Below are 20,040 nucleotides of genomic sequence, written 5' to 3' on the forward strand. Positions count from 1 at the left end.
CATAATGAGAAATAGCACTAAGAGAAAGACAAAGCAGGGCAGAGGAAGATATCAAACCAGTCTGGCCCTTGGGATGTAATAACTAATTCTTCTGGTGTCCTTCTTCTGTCACATCATTGCACATTCAAAACGGAAAGTTTAGCGACAAATTTCAAACGGGCTAAACATTACTACTCTCCGCTGACTTTCATTTACTTTCCTCGACTCTGATTTAATATACTAAAATGTCATCGGAATATTATTTGTGTAATTATAATTGGTTTGATGAAATACTATATGTGCTTCTCGTTCAACGTATGATTTTGTTTTTCTGGTAATACCACAATAAATGGGTGTTGTAAATAACATTACCTGCCATGAACAGATTCACTTAAAGCAAAGTGCTTTTGCTTGCTCGGTTGCGTTATTTGCTTCCAAATGATTCCTCAAACATTTTATCATCGCAACTGTTTAGGGTCTGATACCTAAAATCTATCAACAAATGGTTGACATTCCCGTCTCTGTGTTGATCCTGGTTCGATGCTTTGTTCCGTCTAGAATCATGATAATCTAAGCAAATTCTGCTTAATGTGAAGTCAGCTACATGAGGATGATCCAAAACTATCCAGAATTATGCTAGGTTGCAATTTAACCACTTGGCTTCTGGGTCGAGTGGTTATGGTCACTGGCCGGTAAATCACTTGCCCCTCACCAATGTGGATTGGAAACCTCGCTCGAAGTGTAGAATGCTTCATGTTAGGGAGCCATCCATGTGTCTTTCCCTGTAGGATGTTCTTTCTAATTTTTGTCTAACTTGAACCTCATGTTTTAAATATTTCAATATATGAATTAAAATATATTCAAAGATAACATTAGCTTTTTATCTGTCTGTGCAAAATCGAAAGGTCTTCACCCATTGGACACACGAACGAGAATATGGTTGAGGAAGCCGCAAGAAAAACAATTGTGAAACAGTAAATCTTTTTTTTTCTCGAGTTAAGTAAAACAAACATATTTTGTGCTTATGAAAATTGATCTTTATTCTTTTATGATTTATTATTTTATAAAAACGAGTGTTATAATTGATATATACATCAAAGGCTTAAAGGGTTTTAAGCGACCTGTGGTTTTCCGCTTTTTTTTTTAATTTTTCAAGAAACAATAAAAGAGATGTTGTTTATATTTTTGTAAGCAATTAAAATTTAAAAAGAAATATAATTATAAAAACATATGACCTATGGGTTTATTTTTATAAAACACTGAAATGCAGGAAATAAATAAAATACACTGTGCAAAAAAACATAAATATATAATTAATCAATGAAAAGAAACAAAAAAGAAAAGGAAGCGGAACTGTTAATAAAGATAAAAATAGTTTTATCAAATACATCACTAAATATATGAACTAGATCTATCTACATATGAGCCGTGCCATGAGAAAATCAACATAGTGGGTTTGCGACCAGCATGGATCCAGACCAGCCTGCGCATCCGCGCAGTCTGGTCAGGCTCCATGCTGTTCGCTTTTAAAGCCTATTGGAATTGGAGAAACTGTTAGCGAACAGCATGGAGCCTGACCAGACTGCGCGGATGCGCAGGCTGGTCTGGATCCATGCTGGTCGCATACCCACTATGTTGATTTTCTCATGGCACGGCTCATATGTACAACTACTGTAGCAAATAAATATCCTACAATTTTAGAGCACTTAGAGCATCCAGGCGGACATCCTATGAGAGACTGAAATAAGTGATGCTACAGACCAAGTCTGGCGAAAATTTATTCATTAATATTTCATGTTAATACAATGTAGGCGGTATATTTTTTAACTCTTCACTGACCCTAAATGTAGTCATAAGAACGATGTAATTAAATTTATAAGGTTAACTCAAAGATACCATAAATTCACGGAAAACTTCGTTTTGAACTTTGTTCTGTATTTATTTACAACAGGCTCTGAAGTCAGTAACGAATATTATATCATTTTAACACCATTGAAACGATATATCTATGGATGCTGCAAACCAAATTTGCTGAATATCTATCCAGTCGTTAAAAATGCAGTTGTTAAAAGGTTTTGTTGTTTGTAGCTTTTCTTGCCCCGAGGTGGTGCAGCCAAGCAAAGCAGTTTAAATACATATGAGAAAGGTACTACGGAAATGCAGGCGAAATTCGGTGAAGGTTTCACTCGGTTTAGTTTAGTTTAGTTACTGCCCCTAAATGAATCAAATGGTTGATTTGAATATACTTGAAGGAGCTCAGTACCATGATGCTACTGACTAACTTGTTATTTTGACAGCTGTTTCAGAAGATTCTGTTTCAGAAGATTGTTAAGATAGTAATATTGATGATAAACTACAGGCGCTTGATGGACGACATACTGTACAATTCATAAATACGCATTACTCATCATAAGCCTTTGCCTTCTTCCTTTAACACACACACTTGCAAATTGGATAAAGTATATCTTTCAAAATGTTAATTAATACACACAATTCACATGGCAATATTCACTGTCAATGTCAAATGTACATAAACTAGCAAAAAGCAAGAATCTGTTTTAAATTCTTCATTCTGTGCTGAAAAAAATAATATATAGTTGGAATAACAATAATCCAAACTAATTTACAAAATTGTATTTAAAAAAATGGTTAGACTGAATAATTATATTTAGAAGTTTACACTATAGCAGGACTAAAACTGGTACCTTTTTGAAAATAGAATAATTATGAGCGAAGCACACGCGTAAAAGTATTATTGAGGTAACGACGTCTTTCCATTATCCTCATAAACACTTAAAAATGTACTGTGCTCGTTTTTCACTAAAATATCCTATAATCAGATGTTAATTTATTTTTAGTAATCCTCAAAAAATATATTTAACTTGACTAGATATCTAATATGAGCCGCACCATGAGAAAACCAACATAGTGGCTTTGCGACCAGCATGGATTCAGACTAGCCTGCGCATCCGTGCAGTCTTGTCAGGATCAATGATGTTCGCTAACGGTTTCTCTAATTGCATTAGGTTTTGAAAGCGAACAGCATGGATCCTGACCAAACTGCGCGGATGCGCAGGCTGGTCTGGATCCATGCTAGTCACAAATCCACTATGTTGATTTTCTCGTGGCGCCTCTCATATAAGGTGCAATCCAGCTTATTCAGTTGCATTACATATTCATACTGCGTGCACTAATTCATTTACACTTGTGTAGTATTTTAACATTAAATAGAAACTGTAGAAATTGATCCGTTTTTCCAAACGTAATATTAGGCAATATCCCAGACTTCAAAATTACCTTTGAATGGTTCATGAAGGTGGCGACTGAGTTCCAGAGAGACCTGGGTTGGTTATACTGGGTAGCAAAAAGTCTTGGAACACCTTGAAAGGTCCTAGCGTGATTGCTACATTGCCATCGGCCAATGTCGTCCTTACAGCTTTCTCATTTATCACTTTCAAAAGCCGTACTACTGTATTAGGGGGATCGTCGATATTCTCCGTGAAAGCCAGTTCAAAGTTTAGATAGATTTGGTCACCTTCCATAGAGCTGAAGAATGTTTAAAGGTATCATGTAAATGTTTTTTAAACTTGCAGAAATGATTATCGGTATATACATGTACGAACCAAATTGGAAGGCATTCAGGTAAAATAACAAAAGCTTCGTAAACACCATTTGGCATATTTTAGCAAGTAATCAGAATCTGACAACTTTACATGCATTTCTTTAAATCACAGATTAGTTTAAACTATGTTCAAATTGTATAAACGTACAGTCAGAAGGTAAAAACAAATAAAATAAACATATTTTGCTAATATAAAGTATCTCAAGTGCTTCATTTGCATATTATGTAATTCAAAAGAAACAAATGGGTGTTTTGAAAATTTCATTCATTCAGATTTCACTTAACTTACAGACGGATAAAAAAAAAAGTCATTTCGAAATGTTTAGTTTAGTCTTTTGTTTTAAAGAAGGTAACAAAAACAATGCTGTATATATTCTTTAATTAAACACCTTAATCTGTGATATACACTGTATTCTGCCCTTTTCACGAGGCAAGTTATAATGTAAATGACATTAAAAGACCGTACTTACAAGCTCAAATTACCACAACCACCGTAGTTTGGTAGACCGTTTTCTCTTGCACCTATAAACATTCTACTCATCTGAAAGGAATGCAGAAATCATTCAACCAAATTTCCAAATACATGAAGCGCACAGGACAAAAAATACATCGGACAGAATCACCTATACGAAATATTCAAATGATTTCTCTACAATTTCACCTAAAGCTGGGAAGTGGTTTTAGAGGTGTAATCAGGAAAAAAAATCCCTTTATTGACAAGTCTCTATGTATGTACAAATGCGCAACCAAACACCAAACATGTAATGAACATTCCTATAAAGTTTTATGTATGTGTGAGTATTAGATACATTTCATTAAGGGAATGTCTTTAAATGGGTCATAACTCCGCACAGAATAATCTGAGCGTGAAACTAGATGATCAAGTGACCGAGAATTGCAGGTGTAATACAGAAGTCCCCTACCGGTGGAAAACTTTCAATAGTGTCCTTGACCTTTGACCGACATAGGTCATGTATTGATACATTGTCTCATCATGGGGAACATTTCTGTGTAGCACTAAGATAATCCATCAATGCATGTAAAAGTAATGTAGCGGAAACAATTTTACCTGACTTTTAATAGCGACCTTGACCTTTAAACTACAAGCATAAGTCACATACCCGGTACCAAGCTCTATTATACCAAGCTTGAATACTGTTTGAGTAATTGTAGTATCCATATTTGCGGACGGGTGGACGGAGGGCATTCCTATAGTCCCCTGCGGTGTTCCTCCGGTAGGGGACTAAATACCAATCTTTGCTATGGAGTTTCATTGAACTGCTATAACATATAGAGATGTAGCGCGGCAAAGCTCGGATAAATAGACAGACTGAAAACGCGGGCAAAAAGGATTAATTCTTACTGGAATGATGCTCGGAAACGCTGTGGATGTAAGGGTATATAGACAGACGACGAGGGGAAGACAATATTTTTGATCGAGATGAAGCTTGGAAAAGCTAAGTATTGACAGGATAGATAACACTATTTCTTATTGGGATGATGCCCAGAAAAGCTAAGTATTGACGGAATGAAAGATAAACAGACAGACGGCGAGGGCAGAAACAATATTTCTTATTGGGATGATGCTCGGGAAAAGCTAAGTATTGACGGAATGATAGATAGACAGACAGACGGCGCTGGCAAAGACAATATTTCTTATTGGGATGATGCTCGGAAAATCTAAGCTTTGACGGGACGATACGGACGGCGCGGGCAAAAAATATCTCTTATTGGGATGATGCTCGGGAAAGCTAAGTATTAACGAAATGATAGATAGGCAGACAGATGGCGCGGGCAAAATTAATATTTCTCATTGGGATGATGCTCTGAAAAGCTAAGTATTGGCGTAACGAAAGATAGACAGACAGACGGAGCGGGCAAAAACAATATTTCTTATTGGGATGATGCTCGGGAAAGGCTTAGTTTTGACGGAATGCTAGACAAACAGACAGACGGCGCGGGCAAAAACAATATTTCTTATTGGGATGATGCTCGGAAAAGCTTAAGTATTGACGGAATACTAGATAGACAGACAGGCGGCGCGGGCAAAAACAATATTTCTTATCGGGATTATGCTCGGAAAACTAAGTATTCACGAAATGATAGACAGACAGACGGTGCGGGCAAAAACAATATTTCTTATTGGGATGATGCTCGGGAAAGCTAAGTATTGACGGAATGATAGATAGACAGACAGACGGCGCGGGCAAAAACAATATTTCTTATTGGGATGATGCTCGGGAAAGCTTAAGTATTGACGGAATGCTAGATAGACAGACAGACGGCGCGGGCAAAAACAATATTTCTTATTGGGATGATGCTCGGGAAAGCTAAGTATTTGGCGTAAAGATAGACAGACAGACAGACGGTGCGGGCAAAAGCAATGTTTCTTATTGGGATGATGCTCGGAAAAGCTTAGTATTGACGGAATGATAGATAGACAGACAGACGGCGCGGGCATAAACGATATCTCTTATTAGGATGGTGCTCGGGAAAGCTAAGTATTGACGGAATGATAGATAGACAGACAGACGGCAAGGGCATAAACAATATTTCTTATTGGGATGACGCTCGGAAAAGCTTAATTTTGACAGAACCATAGACAGACAGACAGACGGCACGGGCAAAAACAATATTTCTTATTGGAATGATGCTCGGAAAAGCTTCAGTATAGACAGACAGGCGGCGCGGGCAAAAACAATATTTCTTATCGGGATTATGCTCGGAAAACTAAGTATTCACGAAATGATAGACAGACAGACGGTGCGGGCAAAAACAATATTTCTTATTGGGATGATGCTCTGGAAAGCTTAAGTATTGACGGAATGTTAGATAGACAGACAGACGGCGCGGGCGAAAACAGTATTTCTTATTGGGATGATGCTAGGAAAAGCTAAGTTTTGACGGGACGATAGATAGACAGACAGACGGCGCGGGCATAAACAATATTTCTTATTGCGATGATGCTCGGGAAAGCTAAGTACTGACGGATGGATAGATAGACAGACAGACAGACAACGCGAACGATGATGGTTATGGATGATACTCGGAAAGGAAGGATAGATAGACAGACAGACGATAAAAAGAAAACAATATTCTTACCGAGATGAAGTGTGGAAAGCAAAGTGTGGACGGAAGGATAGACAGACAGACAGACGATGGGGTCAAAAAATATTTCTTATCGAGAATAAGTGCGAGAAAGCTAAATGAGACGAACAGATAGACAAATATACAGACGACGGGAAAAAAACGATATTGGAATCAAAATCTACTAATCAACTAATCGCTTTTCTATATTTTAAAAATAAACTGAATATATAGACAGCGAAAAAAAAGTAAAATATTTTCGTTTAAATGAGATTGGCCACTTTTAATAACATCATACTCACAGCACTGCAAAACCACTCGGAGCTGTTTCTGAATAATGCTGACGAAGGCTCCTGGTAGTCCTCGGTGATAGTGAAGTTCATAAGTGGAAAACGCATTGGTAGTGAAGCAACTAGAGCAAAAAGGAATAATATTAAACAAAACATTGCTCAACAAAAAATCAGAAATCATGACGTCAGTGTACGTTTAAAATGCTGAAAAATGGTTGCTTGAGAAAATATATCTGCACACAAGCATCGTATTACTGTACAAATTTTACCTATGAATAACTCTTATATCTCGAGGATACACGAAAATACCTATGATTTAATTAAGCTAGATAATATTAAAGCTTAGAGAGTGACCTACAATTTTTAATGTATTTTAATAATGATATTGAATTACGTACAAAATTTTATCTGAATTTTCACTCAAAGAAAAAACAAATCACCAATTTTACGCGACATTAATTCAACATAAGAAACTTGGATGTACATTGCAACGTCACTGTGACCTTTCTGTTTGCGACACTTGCCTATTGCTGATAATCAAAGAACGGATCATATTTTTCGTATAATGTTGAAATTTTAAATCTGAATGAAGTAAACAGACGAAATTGTATTTAGGTATCTACTTTAGATTTAATTTTCAATAAGTCACACTTTTTCTAGATCACCACTCAAGCACGTTACCTATTTCTGGTGCCGGCGTTGTTGTAGTAGTGTCCACGTTATAATCACTTTTGTTTACTTTGATCTCATCTATTCCACGTATCAACACCAGATCATATCCAATAAAGTAGTAATCCTCATCGCCACCCACCGCAATGTTCACAAAGTTATTTCGTATTATTTCTTCTAACTCAGATTCGAAGATTGGTTCAATGCCATCGAAAAGGAACGAGACAGTTGACGTCAGTTTGTCGGTGAGTGATAATTCGTCGTAACTATAAACGATATTCATATAACGATGCCATTTTTAATTCTAAAAATTGTAGCAACTTATTTACGTACAACAAATTTCGCAAGGAAATACAAAAAGGTCAACTCCGTATTGTTTTGTTGAAACGACCTAACGAACACACATATATATAGCTAAATTTAGCCAATGTCAATTCTGTTACTTAAATAAGAACTGAAAAGGGTTATCTGTCAGCTGCATATTTTTCCTCATAGAAACAAGCACTGAGATGATTTCTCCGCGTTGTCCGTTACACTAATTTTGTCACATAACCACCGAAAAGTTTAGAAATAAGCTAGACGTGTTTGAAGATATAAACCGTATTTTAGGCGTAATAAGTGTATTTCATGACATAGTGAATATTACTCTAACCTGGGTCCAGTATTATCTCTACTGTCGTGTTAAAACGTTTAAATAGACGAACTTGTTATAGAACTGTGAGTCACCGAACGTAAGAAATAACAAAATAAGTACATAGTTTATTTTAATAAAAGTGTGACAGCTACATTATAACTAAAGCTACTCTGACCCGTAAGGGATGAACACAATTTGAACTGCACCATGAGAAAACCAACATAGTGCATTTGCGATCATCATGGATCCAGACCAGCCTGCGCATCCGCATAGTCTGGTCAGGATCCATGCTGTTCGCTTTCAAAACCTATTGCAATAAGAGAAACCGTTAGCGAACAGCATGGACTATGCTGGTTTTCTCATGGTGCGGCTCATTTATCTATTTCCTTGGAATGGAAGATCAATCTCGCAAATGTCTCTTTGCGAGTGGTTTTCCCACAAAAAGATTAACGCTGATGTTAAAAAGTTCCCACTTCTTGTTCATGGTTTTTGATACAGTTTTACACTTTTTTACCAGAACAAGAAAGTTACTTTTCTAAAATTAGCTGATCTTGGATTTAATCTCACAGCCATCCGTGTTTACTAAGTACCAAAAAGCAATAAAGTTAGAATGAATGATTTACAATTTCAAGGCATACTGGTTTTCACTTGAACAAAATTAATTCAACGTAAACAAGTAAAAAAAAATAGAATTAAATGAAAAAAAATATATATGTGTGTCCTACCCACTCCTGTCAATGTATATGGTTTTATGACTCAAGGTTAACCATTTTTAAGATGTTTGCACCACAAACTTTTAAGAACTTTATGTGTATTTTTCACTTAGTGAGGCCATACCAAATTGATTAATAGTTCTTCGGAAAATTTTCAAAAAAAATGGGAGCGGGCGAGCGAATTTTTTTTTTCTCAATTCTGATTTTTTTCAGAGGCGGGTAGCTTTTACATGGAGCGAGCGGGTATTTTTTTTTTTTTTTTTTTTTTTTGGCAGTTATGATTATACATGAAGTTAACATTTCTTTAAGAATAACACAGAACTTAAACATTTACAGTGTGACTAACACAGTAGATAGCTTTTCTATATGTTTTAAAGACTACATGAATGGTTTTGCAAATAAATTCTTGCTAAAACTCACTGAATTACTTTGGGTTTTTTTTTTGTATTTATAATTACTAAGGGATGAGTGTCTTAATTTTAATTTTGATTGTTCTACATTAATCGGAAGGCGTGCCCATTTAACGGCAGAGGATGAGGAATATATAAGACAAAACGGGCACCCGAGTGGAATAACATATACCCTCTGAAACCCAGTTAGATAGCTTCGACACATGAGCAACTTTGTGCCCCTAGTGAAACTCCAAACGGTAGAGGTGAGGGGAAAGTAATAAATCACTTGACCAATGAGACCAAACGGAGTTGGGCACACAAATGCTTCGACACTGCTCGAATCCCATTGGAATAATTTCTTAACAGATCAGGCTAGCTTAAGTTTTTGTGGTAGAGGTTCATTTCAGTCAAAAATGATAACAGACGGACAAAAAATGATCCTAATATGGCCACTCTTAAAAGTGTTATTTGTTGTGCTTTGATTGACCAAGAAATTTTGAGTTGGGAAGGTCTGTTTTTTCAGATTCTTTCTTTCAATCAATTCACAGTCAATTAATACACAAACAGGGAAAATTGGGGTTACAATACGACATAAATTATTTTTCATATCTACACTACTTATTTGAAAAGCTAAACATTTTTTTTAAATTGAATATATGCATTTTGATAGAATATCTGACTGCCGTACTAAAGAAATTACGTTCAAAACGATTTGGGACCGAGACAATTAATGTGATGGATCAGTCAGGATCTGTGAACAAACTTTTTTTTGTAAGAAAGCACTGGCTTTGGCTCTAGATCTAAAATATTGAACTAAACAACTGATAACAACGGTTTGAAAACTTTATCTGAACAATATTTCTATGTTTAATTCAAATATTTTCAATTGAATCCCCGTGGCCGTGCACGTCTTACAAGTCGGACTTTGTTCTTTTCACTGTATAATTTGAACAATCATAGAACGTGCCTACTTCATTACATACCGGCACATCGAAGGCCATGTGTGGCACTAGCACAGACACTCCAGATTTAAAACAAATGATGAACAACACCATAATTCCCGACTTTTTGAGTTTGTGTCATCAGCTACATGTATTATGAACGCATGAATTCCGATCAACATCACTTTGACGCATTAAAACAGCGATAAAACCTGTTTTACCGTTATCATTCCGGACCGCGTAGTCAGAATTTTTTTTTTTTTTTTTTCGGAGATTTTTATGTACGTGCGGGCGGGTGAATTTTTTTCTTTTTCTCGGGAATGAAATCATTGATGCGGTAGTTCCGACGAACGACAAATCAATTTGGTATGGCCTGAAGGACCATAGCTTTAGCCTAGCTGAATAAAATCCCAAAGAACACCGAAGCAAAATGTCATAGGCTATAAAACAATCCTCTAATGTTTTATGACTCTAGGTCAGGTACATTTTCACACACATGCAGCATAAACTTTTTTGTTACTAAATAAAGTGCCATAACTCTTAGAAAGTGAAAAAACTCATGTGCACAAATTCACATAATGGATAATATTCCTGCATGATTTCACAACTCAGTGAACCCCTAAACAGAACACCAGGTGCGCAACCTCATATGCTATATAGCAATCCCCTAATGCTTATGCCTGTACGTAAAATACTTTTTTGAGATACATGTGACACAAACTTGTTCCACATTTATACATATTTTTGACAATCAAGGGCCATAACTCTGGTCTGAATGATAAAAATCCAGAACAAAATATCATGTGCACAACTTCACATGCTGAATAATATTCCGAGGATGTTTCATGATCCTATGTCATATATCAGATATGTGCGACACAACTTTTATGCCTTTTTATGCATATTCTTTTACTAAGTCAAGGACCATAACTCTGGTCTGACTGAGTGATATCTCTGACCCCAGATGCACAACATCGCATGCTGAATAATATTCCTGTAATGTTTCATAATACTGGGTCAAATACGTTTGGAGATACATGCGACACAAACGTAGGTCCGTTTTATGCCTAATATGACTAAGTCAAGGGCCATAACTCTGACTGTGTAAGGTCCAAATTAAAACCCCTGGTGCACTGCTTCAACACACACACACAAATTGGGGGGGGGGGGGGGGTGGAGGGTGGCACAAAAATAAATATCAAGTTAAAACTTATGATGATATATTGTTTGGAAAAAAGGACATTTCAGAACAGTCATAGTCTAATAGAAGTACCATGTTCAGAAAAATACAACACCATAACTACCTATGTAGTTACCTATGTAACTATGTAAGTCACATCTGCTCCAATAACTTTTATGACTAAGTAGAATAAGGCTACAATTTAGAAATTACAAAAAAAAACACGTCTAGTACATGGAAATATCGGGGGAAAATGTCTCCTGACAGATCAAAAAGCGACAATTTCAGTTGTAAGAAACAAGTTTAAGGTATGTTCCTGTGACTTAACCTTGGTTCGAGAATGCTAGCAGAGAAAGAATGATGAAGCCCCCACTTTCTCAAGTAATACATAACTTAAATATAGCTTTAAGCAAAATAATATTTTACCATAAAAATGAAATAAATGACATGTAATGATAATTCAATTATAGCAACATTCTTGTCCGGTATATTTTTTTTACTTTTTTCTAAACCTGTAAATGATTGGAATATCGCTTAGTGAATGCTATTATTTTCTAGCAGACATATCAAAAAGGGGTTTTAAGCCTGTATACTCTAGTTTTGTGCCCTCTCGATGCAAAGGTAACTATCAACATGAATATGTCTAGTCTACAGGAGACGTGATTGTCTCACCGTTTACAAGTAAAGATACTGTGTACAATTCTTAATTTAAAGACGATGTATTTTGTAACACGCAAAGAACGCATGCGCGTACAAATCCATAAGCAACAGGGCAACCAACGACGTTCTATGCTCATCTTTTAACCAATAAATTAAAACAAGAATGCAATTTATGAAGAAGTCAGAACAAGAAAATTTAAAACATCGAAATGCCAGAAACACGCAAAAGCAGCTGTAAATGCTATCACTGATATGTTGATGCTAATATTTTAAAACTCTTACGTGTAGCTGTGTACAAAACATCGCAGGAATCGACTTCCGTAGAACGGTGAAGCAAGAATATGTGGTTTCAACTGCAATGAAATAATAAAAATTATAGTCCTCCCTGGATATATTTTGTTAACATTTTGCATTTCATACCTACCACGTGATAATTTTCAAGGCGTATAAAAGACAGACTCTCGTTTTATTTTAAACCGGGTTTCCGCTGCACGAAGAATACTTACCGAAATTCTACTAAAAACAGTGATTTTGGTTTTCAATTTTTGCGTTATCTATCGACGGTATACATGCCAAACTCCATGTAAATAAATATTCAAAGTTTTTAAAAACAAAATGTGAACGAGAAGCCTTAAGGAATTTAAGGCCTAATAAGGGATATTTTTAATTCTGTTTTTGTTTCTTTGTGTACATAAAGTATTATAATATCATTGTCTTTTTATTTGTATTTGTCGACCTTTGATAGATCCTGGAAGTTCTACATCATTGAATTTAATTTTACGTTAAAACATATGGAAGTTACTAACTTTAAACTTTCAGTGTTGCATATGATTTTAAAATGTAATAATCAAAATGAGATTACCGAAAAAGAAAAATTTAAAGAAATTGATATACTTTAAGTCCAGACAAAATATGGCACAACACCATTATAACTATATAAAAGCAACAGGTGTTTTGGTATTCAATCAAACAGCTTGCCATTTGTTGTGAAAGATCAAATTAATGACGTCACTGGCGCCAAATTCCCTCCTGTGTCAATGTGTATTTTAGCTCCGTTCTCCAGTCAATATTATTTTTTATCAGTAACTGTGTGAGTGTGTAATCCAATGGAAAATGCTGATTAAAATTTTCATAACAATATTGCCATTCAGTTATAAGGGTTAATCGACCTGGGAAAAACTTTACTGGTCAAGGGTGTAGCGAAAATAAAAAAAAAAAGTTTGTATTTTGTCTGATGTGATGTTCTAATATTGTGTCTGACGTCGAATGTCACGGCGCCATAACGTTAAGACGACACTGCTGAAGGTCCATATGTGATTTGACTCACAGTTTGAGTCAATATGACTTTTTATTGCTAATAACCTGCCTATGTTTTGACCCATGGCAATGCCTAATTGAATATTTAAGTATATAATCTGAACCATTGCTTTTCAAATCAAAAGACAAATGTCGGTCACCAGTCAAGCCTTATTAAACATTTTACCATTGTAGCTTTCCATATATTTAAACTGAAAAAAAATAAATTTACCCCTTCGGCATTATTGACAGCGTCTCCATCACAAAACGCTTTCTGTTTCGTTCTAAAGTCATATGACGAGGAGTTAAGCAACGTGGGTTTGTAGGAACTATAGTCGAACAAAGTGAATGTCATATTGGCAATCCATGCATCTATAATAGATAGAAAATAACAAGGCGATTGACAGCTAACATGCAGCCTATCCTATATTGTTCTTTTTGTTATCTTTTTTCGTTCATAACAACGTTACGGCAGCTAATATATTTTTAACTTTAAAAAAACTGTAAGGTCGTAAATTGTTTAGACTACATTAATGTTTTTTTTTCATGCCATCAACAATAAAGTTCTTAATGTATGTGAAATTTCATACGTATACTTGTAGTAGATATAATTGTAAAGATATTTGTAAAATATTACGTGTACTGTGATAAAAGTAACTGTTTCTTTGACAATAATGAAATATTTTGCTACAGAACAAATACAGTGACTTTTCAGCCTACCGTAAGGAACGTCAAAGTAAGTAGCAAGAGAGTCAAACAAAACGAGATCGCTGACCACGTGACCTACGAAGCCATTGTATCTTTGCTGTGGAGTGTTGTTGTAAATAATCATGGAAACTTCATTTTGCATCATAGGCACATCCAAAATTTCGTAATAATCAAGCGTGAAGTTTACTCTGACAAACTCCTGATTTGCTTGTCCCCCGCTGAAAATAATATACATACATATTCTAAACAACAAGACATGTCGTAACTAAGTAGCCTTCAGCTGTGAAAAGGATCATTTTACAAGGGCATAGGTCAAAGAAAGATAACACCCAATAACTCATCCAAACCAGAACCACTGACAAGCGGAAATCCTCCAAACGAACAGTTGTTTTTGCACTACGTTTTAAAATACCTCTGTGGCATGAAAGCTCCTTCAAATTATCACAGCTGTGAACAAGTACTTAAACCTAGCTTCTCTAATCATGAAACCCCTCATACTGCAATGGTCCGGAATAAGTACTAAACGTTACCTCTCTAAACATTAAGTCACTTAATTTCATTTAATTCCGAGTTGTTTGATTAAGAGAAGTGCGTCTCACTATGTATACATAGATGAATAATGACCAAAACAAACAGGAATGTTGGAGAGAAAAGAATGAATGTAAAAATTGAAATAAAAACCGGCCTAAATAAATGCCAATTGGATTTAAAAAGACAAAAAGACGCATAAAATTCCACCTTTGTAACAAACAAAAAATCCACGACTTTCAAAGTATCTCCTTGAAGATTTAATTGATTTTCACGATAGCAGCCTTGTTTTTAAGTCTCAGTCAAATTGAGTCTTTTTTATTTTGCGCTTTGTTGCGTTATGTATATGCTTCCAAAGTACCTCCAACAGACTTTATAAGGCAGGAACTTCATTACTTCTGTAGGTTAAAGACTCGTGGCGTTGTCATTTTTACGGCATACGAGTAAGTTCCTAAGCCGGTATTCCAAACAGTATTCCAAACAGTGTTTAAACGAGTCATTCGTTTTAGTTTATTTCTTTCATTAGTAGTAAGATACAATATGAAAGATAAAAATAAAGAATCTATCACTGGTTGTAGCTATGGATGGAAGTTACAGCGCTTGGATAATTTTCGGCGGTAACTAGATAGAGCCTAGTTTTCACCAAAAACAGTTATCTTCTAGCCAAATATTTCAATCCATGTCTATCATCATTTAGAAACGATTATACAATCAGAGCGATTGCAAATGGGGTGCATTAAACTGAGACATAGTTTGACAGTTTAAATACGGAAAACTTACCTATAGCTTTGCACACTACAACCACCGTAATTACCAGCGTACGCTGACTGTTGCTGTATATGAAATGCCATCTATAAAATCAAAAGAAAATTCTTCATTAGCACGAGCACCTGTCTCCCTTTTTAAAAAACAATATACCTCTCCAGTATTTAACAGATATAATAGCATGAACACAGTTTGGATGGCAGTGTTAACCATATAAACTATACAAAGAAGCACTTACCTCGTGCATGCGTCGTGCCGAACAACAGCTGTTTTTTATTGATATTCATTTCTTATGAAACACAATGTTTCTGCCTAACACCTGATGGGTTAGTTTTGACTATTGACCCACAATTCTTTCAGTAAGTAAACAGTCAAAGCTATCTTTAGTAAAGATTACGTTTTTAAAAGGTAACATTTGGGCATTTGGTTTGGTCGCCATAATAGGTGTTTGGATGAAACTCTCACTCTAACCATCAAACATGACCGTCCATATTTTCAAATATATGAAGATTTAATAAATCTTTTTGAAATATTAAATAAATCTTCTTGATGATTTCAATTCGGTCCAAATGATCTCCGAAAGCACTAGACTAATACACGTGACTTATTCTTAGCATCAAATCATGCAGTTACTAACACCATATGCACCCTCCCTGGCATCTCAGATCATGACATTGTAAAACTAACATATGACGTAAAACCAAAAATATATAAACAAAAGCCAAGAAAAATATGTTTTTACAAAAACCAGACTTTAACTCGCAAATTCAAAACTTTTATAGAACAAGAGAGCCAGCAGTCTATGTATGATATAGAATCTAAAACTATGGAGGGTATTTGGGTCGGTTTTAAATATTTTCTTGAAAAAAAAGTATCTCAAAATTTATTCCAACTTTACATATCACTGAAAAAGTACTAAGAAAGTGTCATTGTAACTGACAATAACAATCCTGGACAAAGCTCGTTCATCACAAAATATATTCCTTCTAATTGAGAACGCCAGACAAGACACACAGGGCATCGTACCCCTACAAGATAATTCCTGGTTCTGGTTCACTGAAATACTGATAGCACTGGTAAAACAAATGTTCTTAATATCCAATTTCAATCTGTTTTCATTACACTAAATCTATCTATCTGTCTGTCTGTATGTCTGTCTGTCTGTCTATTGCGGACAGTCCTGTCTGCATACATTCGGGGGAAACTGTGTGATTCTGATATTATGAATCACTCTCTAATCTCAAAAGTAAACACTCTACATGTAAGACATCTCTACGAGTCTAAATTGTGTTCTGATCTATAACAGATAAAGCTGCTGGTCCTGATTACATTAAATCAATTGTCCTAACAAAAGTCATTGTCAAAATGCACCTGGTCTGCAGATTCCTTTCCTTAAATATCTTGGCTCAGATAATTTGCCGTTAGATTGTACAAAACGAAATCTTGCTCCTCCGACTGATCCATTGTACTATTGTCCAATCACACAACCTGAATTCTTTGTAAACTGACTGAACATATTATTACACCAACTATTTCTCGGTACAACATTCTGTATGAACTGCAACCCCGATTCAGTGGACAGAGAAACATTCTCCTTGAATTTAGCAAGAAGTTTGATTGACGACAAAATAAGTAAAACTAAACTATTTTACAAACTTCGTAAGCATGGTATGAGAGACTGTTCTCTTGACTAGATTTGCCTCTTATTGATGGACAGACTCAAGTGGCTTTGCTTGAAGACGAGAAATCTGTTTGAAGTTCCTGCAGCATCTGGTGTGCCCCAAGGGCCTGAACTTTAGCCTCTTCTTCGATCTATGTATAACATATGTGATCATATGGAGTTCCAGGTATGACTCTTTGCAGACGACTGTTGTTTATTTTACTATTAACAACATAGCTGATTGCAATCTATTATAACACAGTCTTGACCTATCAAACGTCATTTCTTTTAACACACATGTTAACAATCGAACTGAACCCTTGGCTTCATAAAACATAACATCTAAACTAAAAACAGACAAAATGTTAAGACACAGCATACAAAACTCTTGTCACTCCGCAGGCAGAATACTCATCTTCAGTCTGGTCACATACACTAAACTTAATATCAACAAAATTGAAATGGTGTTCAAAGAAGGGCATTCAGGTGAATACATAACAACATATGTCAGTGTTTCAGATTTGCAAAGTCCTCTTGGATTTAGATATATGGAGAAAAAAAATAATGCAAAATAAGCAATGTTTAACAAAATTGTCAGTACACTAGAAGTCTGTACCAGTTTATTTCGAAAATTCCAGGAGTCACACACACATACACACACACACACACACACACACACACACACATCCTTGCCTATTGACAAACTTAAAAAAAAATCTTTTCTTTTTCAAGGTACCCTTATCTTATGAAACAACCTCCTGTCAGAAATTGTTCTCCTGCCCATGCCTGAATATTTCAAGGCAGTGTGCCCAAATACAAACAGTTAACCGGATCAAAGTGTGTTTTTAACCTAAGTTTGCAACTCTTGTCTTCATTTAACACTTTTAACTGTTTCAGTATACCTTTCTCACATTGACATCTCACTGTCAATACTTTTGTTATATTTTTCTCTTGCACTGACAGTGCGTCTTTGCGTAATACGCAGTTTAATCAATATTAGACGATAGATCGATGACATATTTCTGTGTTAGCACATGCTATATACTAAACAGAATAATAGTTGGACAAAATAATATTAGATGGCCTTAACTGTTTTTAATGAAACAATCATGCCTATGAAAATTGTATTATCTCATTAAAGAATAGCATACTAAAAAATTTATTTCAAAATAGTACACTGTACAAATTACCGCATCACAGAATGGTACACTGTGTTGTAAAAACAAAGCAGACTGGTTGTCTCCCAAATCTTGATCCCAGCCGACATCCAGCAGTTGGTAACTTAAAGGGACACTGGTGAAATTTGGCAGGTCTCTCAGGTAAATATAGAAGTCACCTAGCTCTGCAGCCTCGTAACGGTCAAAACGCACTTTTTTTAAATTACTGAAACAAAATGGGTCATTCTTAAGTAAATTTTATCAGAACTAAGGAAACGAACTTTGAATTGCAAAATGGTAGTTTCATTAATAAGCATTCATCAATTATTACTTTTTTATAGCCAATATTTAGCAAATAGCATACGGTATTAAACATTTAGCATAATAATTATCATTAAGTATTGGCATGTAACATTTTGCAATTAGCATTGCACATCAGCCTTCCATACCTATAAATAGTCATTGACCTTCGTTTAGCCAGAAACAAATACCTGTGTGTATGGCTGACCACGTCCGCTTCCAACACTGCTTCAAAATAATGTACATATATATATATATATCATACTTGCGCACGTTTTTGAAAATCTTGATTCTTGAGTCACGTCCCTACTTTCTAGGCTGCATGTCAGATAATTCTAACGGTTAGTTATAAACCTCACATGCAAAGCTTGAAATCAAATGTAGTTTAATTTACAAAGTATGACATGTCAAAATGACAACATGATAGTAAGAATAATCTGACACTGACAGATCTAAAACAAATATTTGAAGCAAATGTTTGGTCAGACCAAGCTTTCAAACAATATTTTGATCTGCATAACACTATGAATAAAATTATTTTCACCATTTCTGTAACTAGGTACTTGTTATAATTCTTTGTTTCTGTTCTCGAATGCATTTAAAAGCCTTCTGTATCATGCTAAAAGAAGCTTTAAAACATTCATCAAATCATTCTGAAAGGTTATTCAAATGTGCTGCAATTATATATTTTATGACTACATACATGCCACAAGTACATAATTTATATAATATTTTATACCCAAAATTGAATGAAAAATGACATAAAATTGACCAAAAATATTAAATGTTGAGAGGTTAAAAAATCATACTTAGGTTAAGCATCCAGCACTAATACAGAAATAAATATCTCGTCATTCGTTTTGGATTTATTTCATTTAGTTTAACATTTTTATTCGAAACGTATTTTGTATTTTCGATTTAAATTTATACATATGATGTCAGGTTGTTCTCTCACATGTGTGGGAATTATTAGACAAGTAACTCTCATCTCATTTAGAATTAATTCAAGTGTGTTGTTGCATTTGTTCTATAATGTTAATTATGAATATAAATGATCCATCGATATTGAAATTTCGTCATAACTAAACAGATATTGCTTCAAATCAGACTGACAGAACATATTTTTTTTTAAATAATTAAAAGCTGCATTTATAAATTGAAGAGATATAAATCATTTACACATCGATTTATTTTATAAAATATTATCAATTTTTATCATTTGGCAATAAGCATTAGCTGTTTGGCATTTAGTATTAAGCACTTAATATTAATCATATACATGTAGTATACAGAATTTGGTATATGCTAGAGGAATTAAGTTCTGGAACGGAGCATAATGTACATGGCATTTAGCTTTGTAAACTTTTTCATTAAGCAATTGGCAATAAACTTGGCACACCGATCTTGCATACAACTATTATAGAAGAGGGAAAAGGCAGAAAAGGTCGAAAAAGAATTA

At 35.0% G+C, this 20,040-nt stretch overlaps 1 protein-coding gene across 2 annotated transcripts in view; it reads right to left on the minus strand.

The window, feature by feature from the left end:
* Positions 1 to 993: 993 nt before the first annotated feature.
* Positions 994 to 20,040, minus strand: part of LOC123555792 (neurogenic locus notch homolog protein 1-like) — an 83,513-nt gene continuing 64,466 nt past the window's right edge. For both annotated transcript variants that reach the window (XM_053548495.1, XM_053548496.1), the window contains exons 48-57: positions 18,315 to 18,507; positions 15,480 to 15,550; positions 14,184 to 14,389; positions 13,696 to 13,835; positions 12,450 to 12,520; positions 7,660 to 7,913; positions 6,991 to 7,100; positions 4,072 to 4,142; positions 3,277 to 3,525; positions 994 to 2,556 (exon numbers count right to left, since the gene is read on the minus strand). In XM_053548495.1, coding sequence (XP_053404470.1) covers positions 3,288 to 3,525; positions 4,072 to 4,142; positions 6,991 to 7,100; positions 7,660 to 7,913; positions 12,450 to 12,520; positions 13,696 to 13,835; positions 14,184 to 14,389; positions 15,480 to 15,550; positions 18,315 to 18,507 — 1,354 coding nt within the window. In that variant the 3' untranslated portion in view covers positions 994 to 2,556; positions 3,277 to 3,287. The remainder of the gene's footprint in view (positions 2,557 to 3,276; positions 3,526 to 4,071; positions 4,143 to 6,990; positions 7,101 to 7,659; positions 7,914 to 12,449; positions 12,521 to 13,695; positions 13,836 to 14,183; positions 14,390 to 15,479; positions 15,551 to 18,314; positions 18,508 to 20,040) is intronic.

This window comes from Mercenaria mercenaria, chromosome 7 (assembly GCF_021730395.1).
Source record: "Mercenaria mercenaria strain notata chromosome 7, MADL_Memer_1, whole genome shotgun sequence".
In the NCBI taxonomy this organism is placed as follows: domain Eukaryota; kingdom Metazoa; phylum Mollusca; class Bivalvia; order Venerida; family Veneridae; genus Mercenaria; species Mercenaria mercenaria.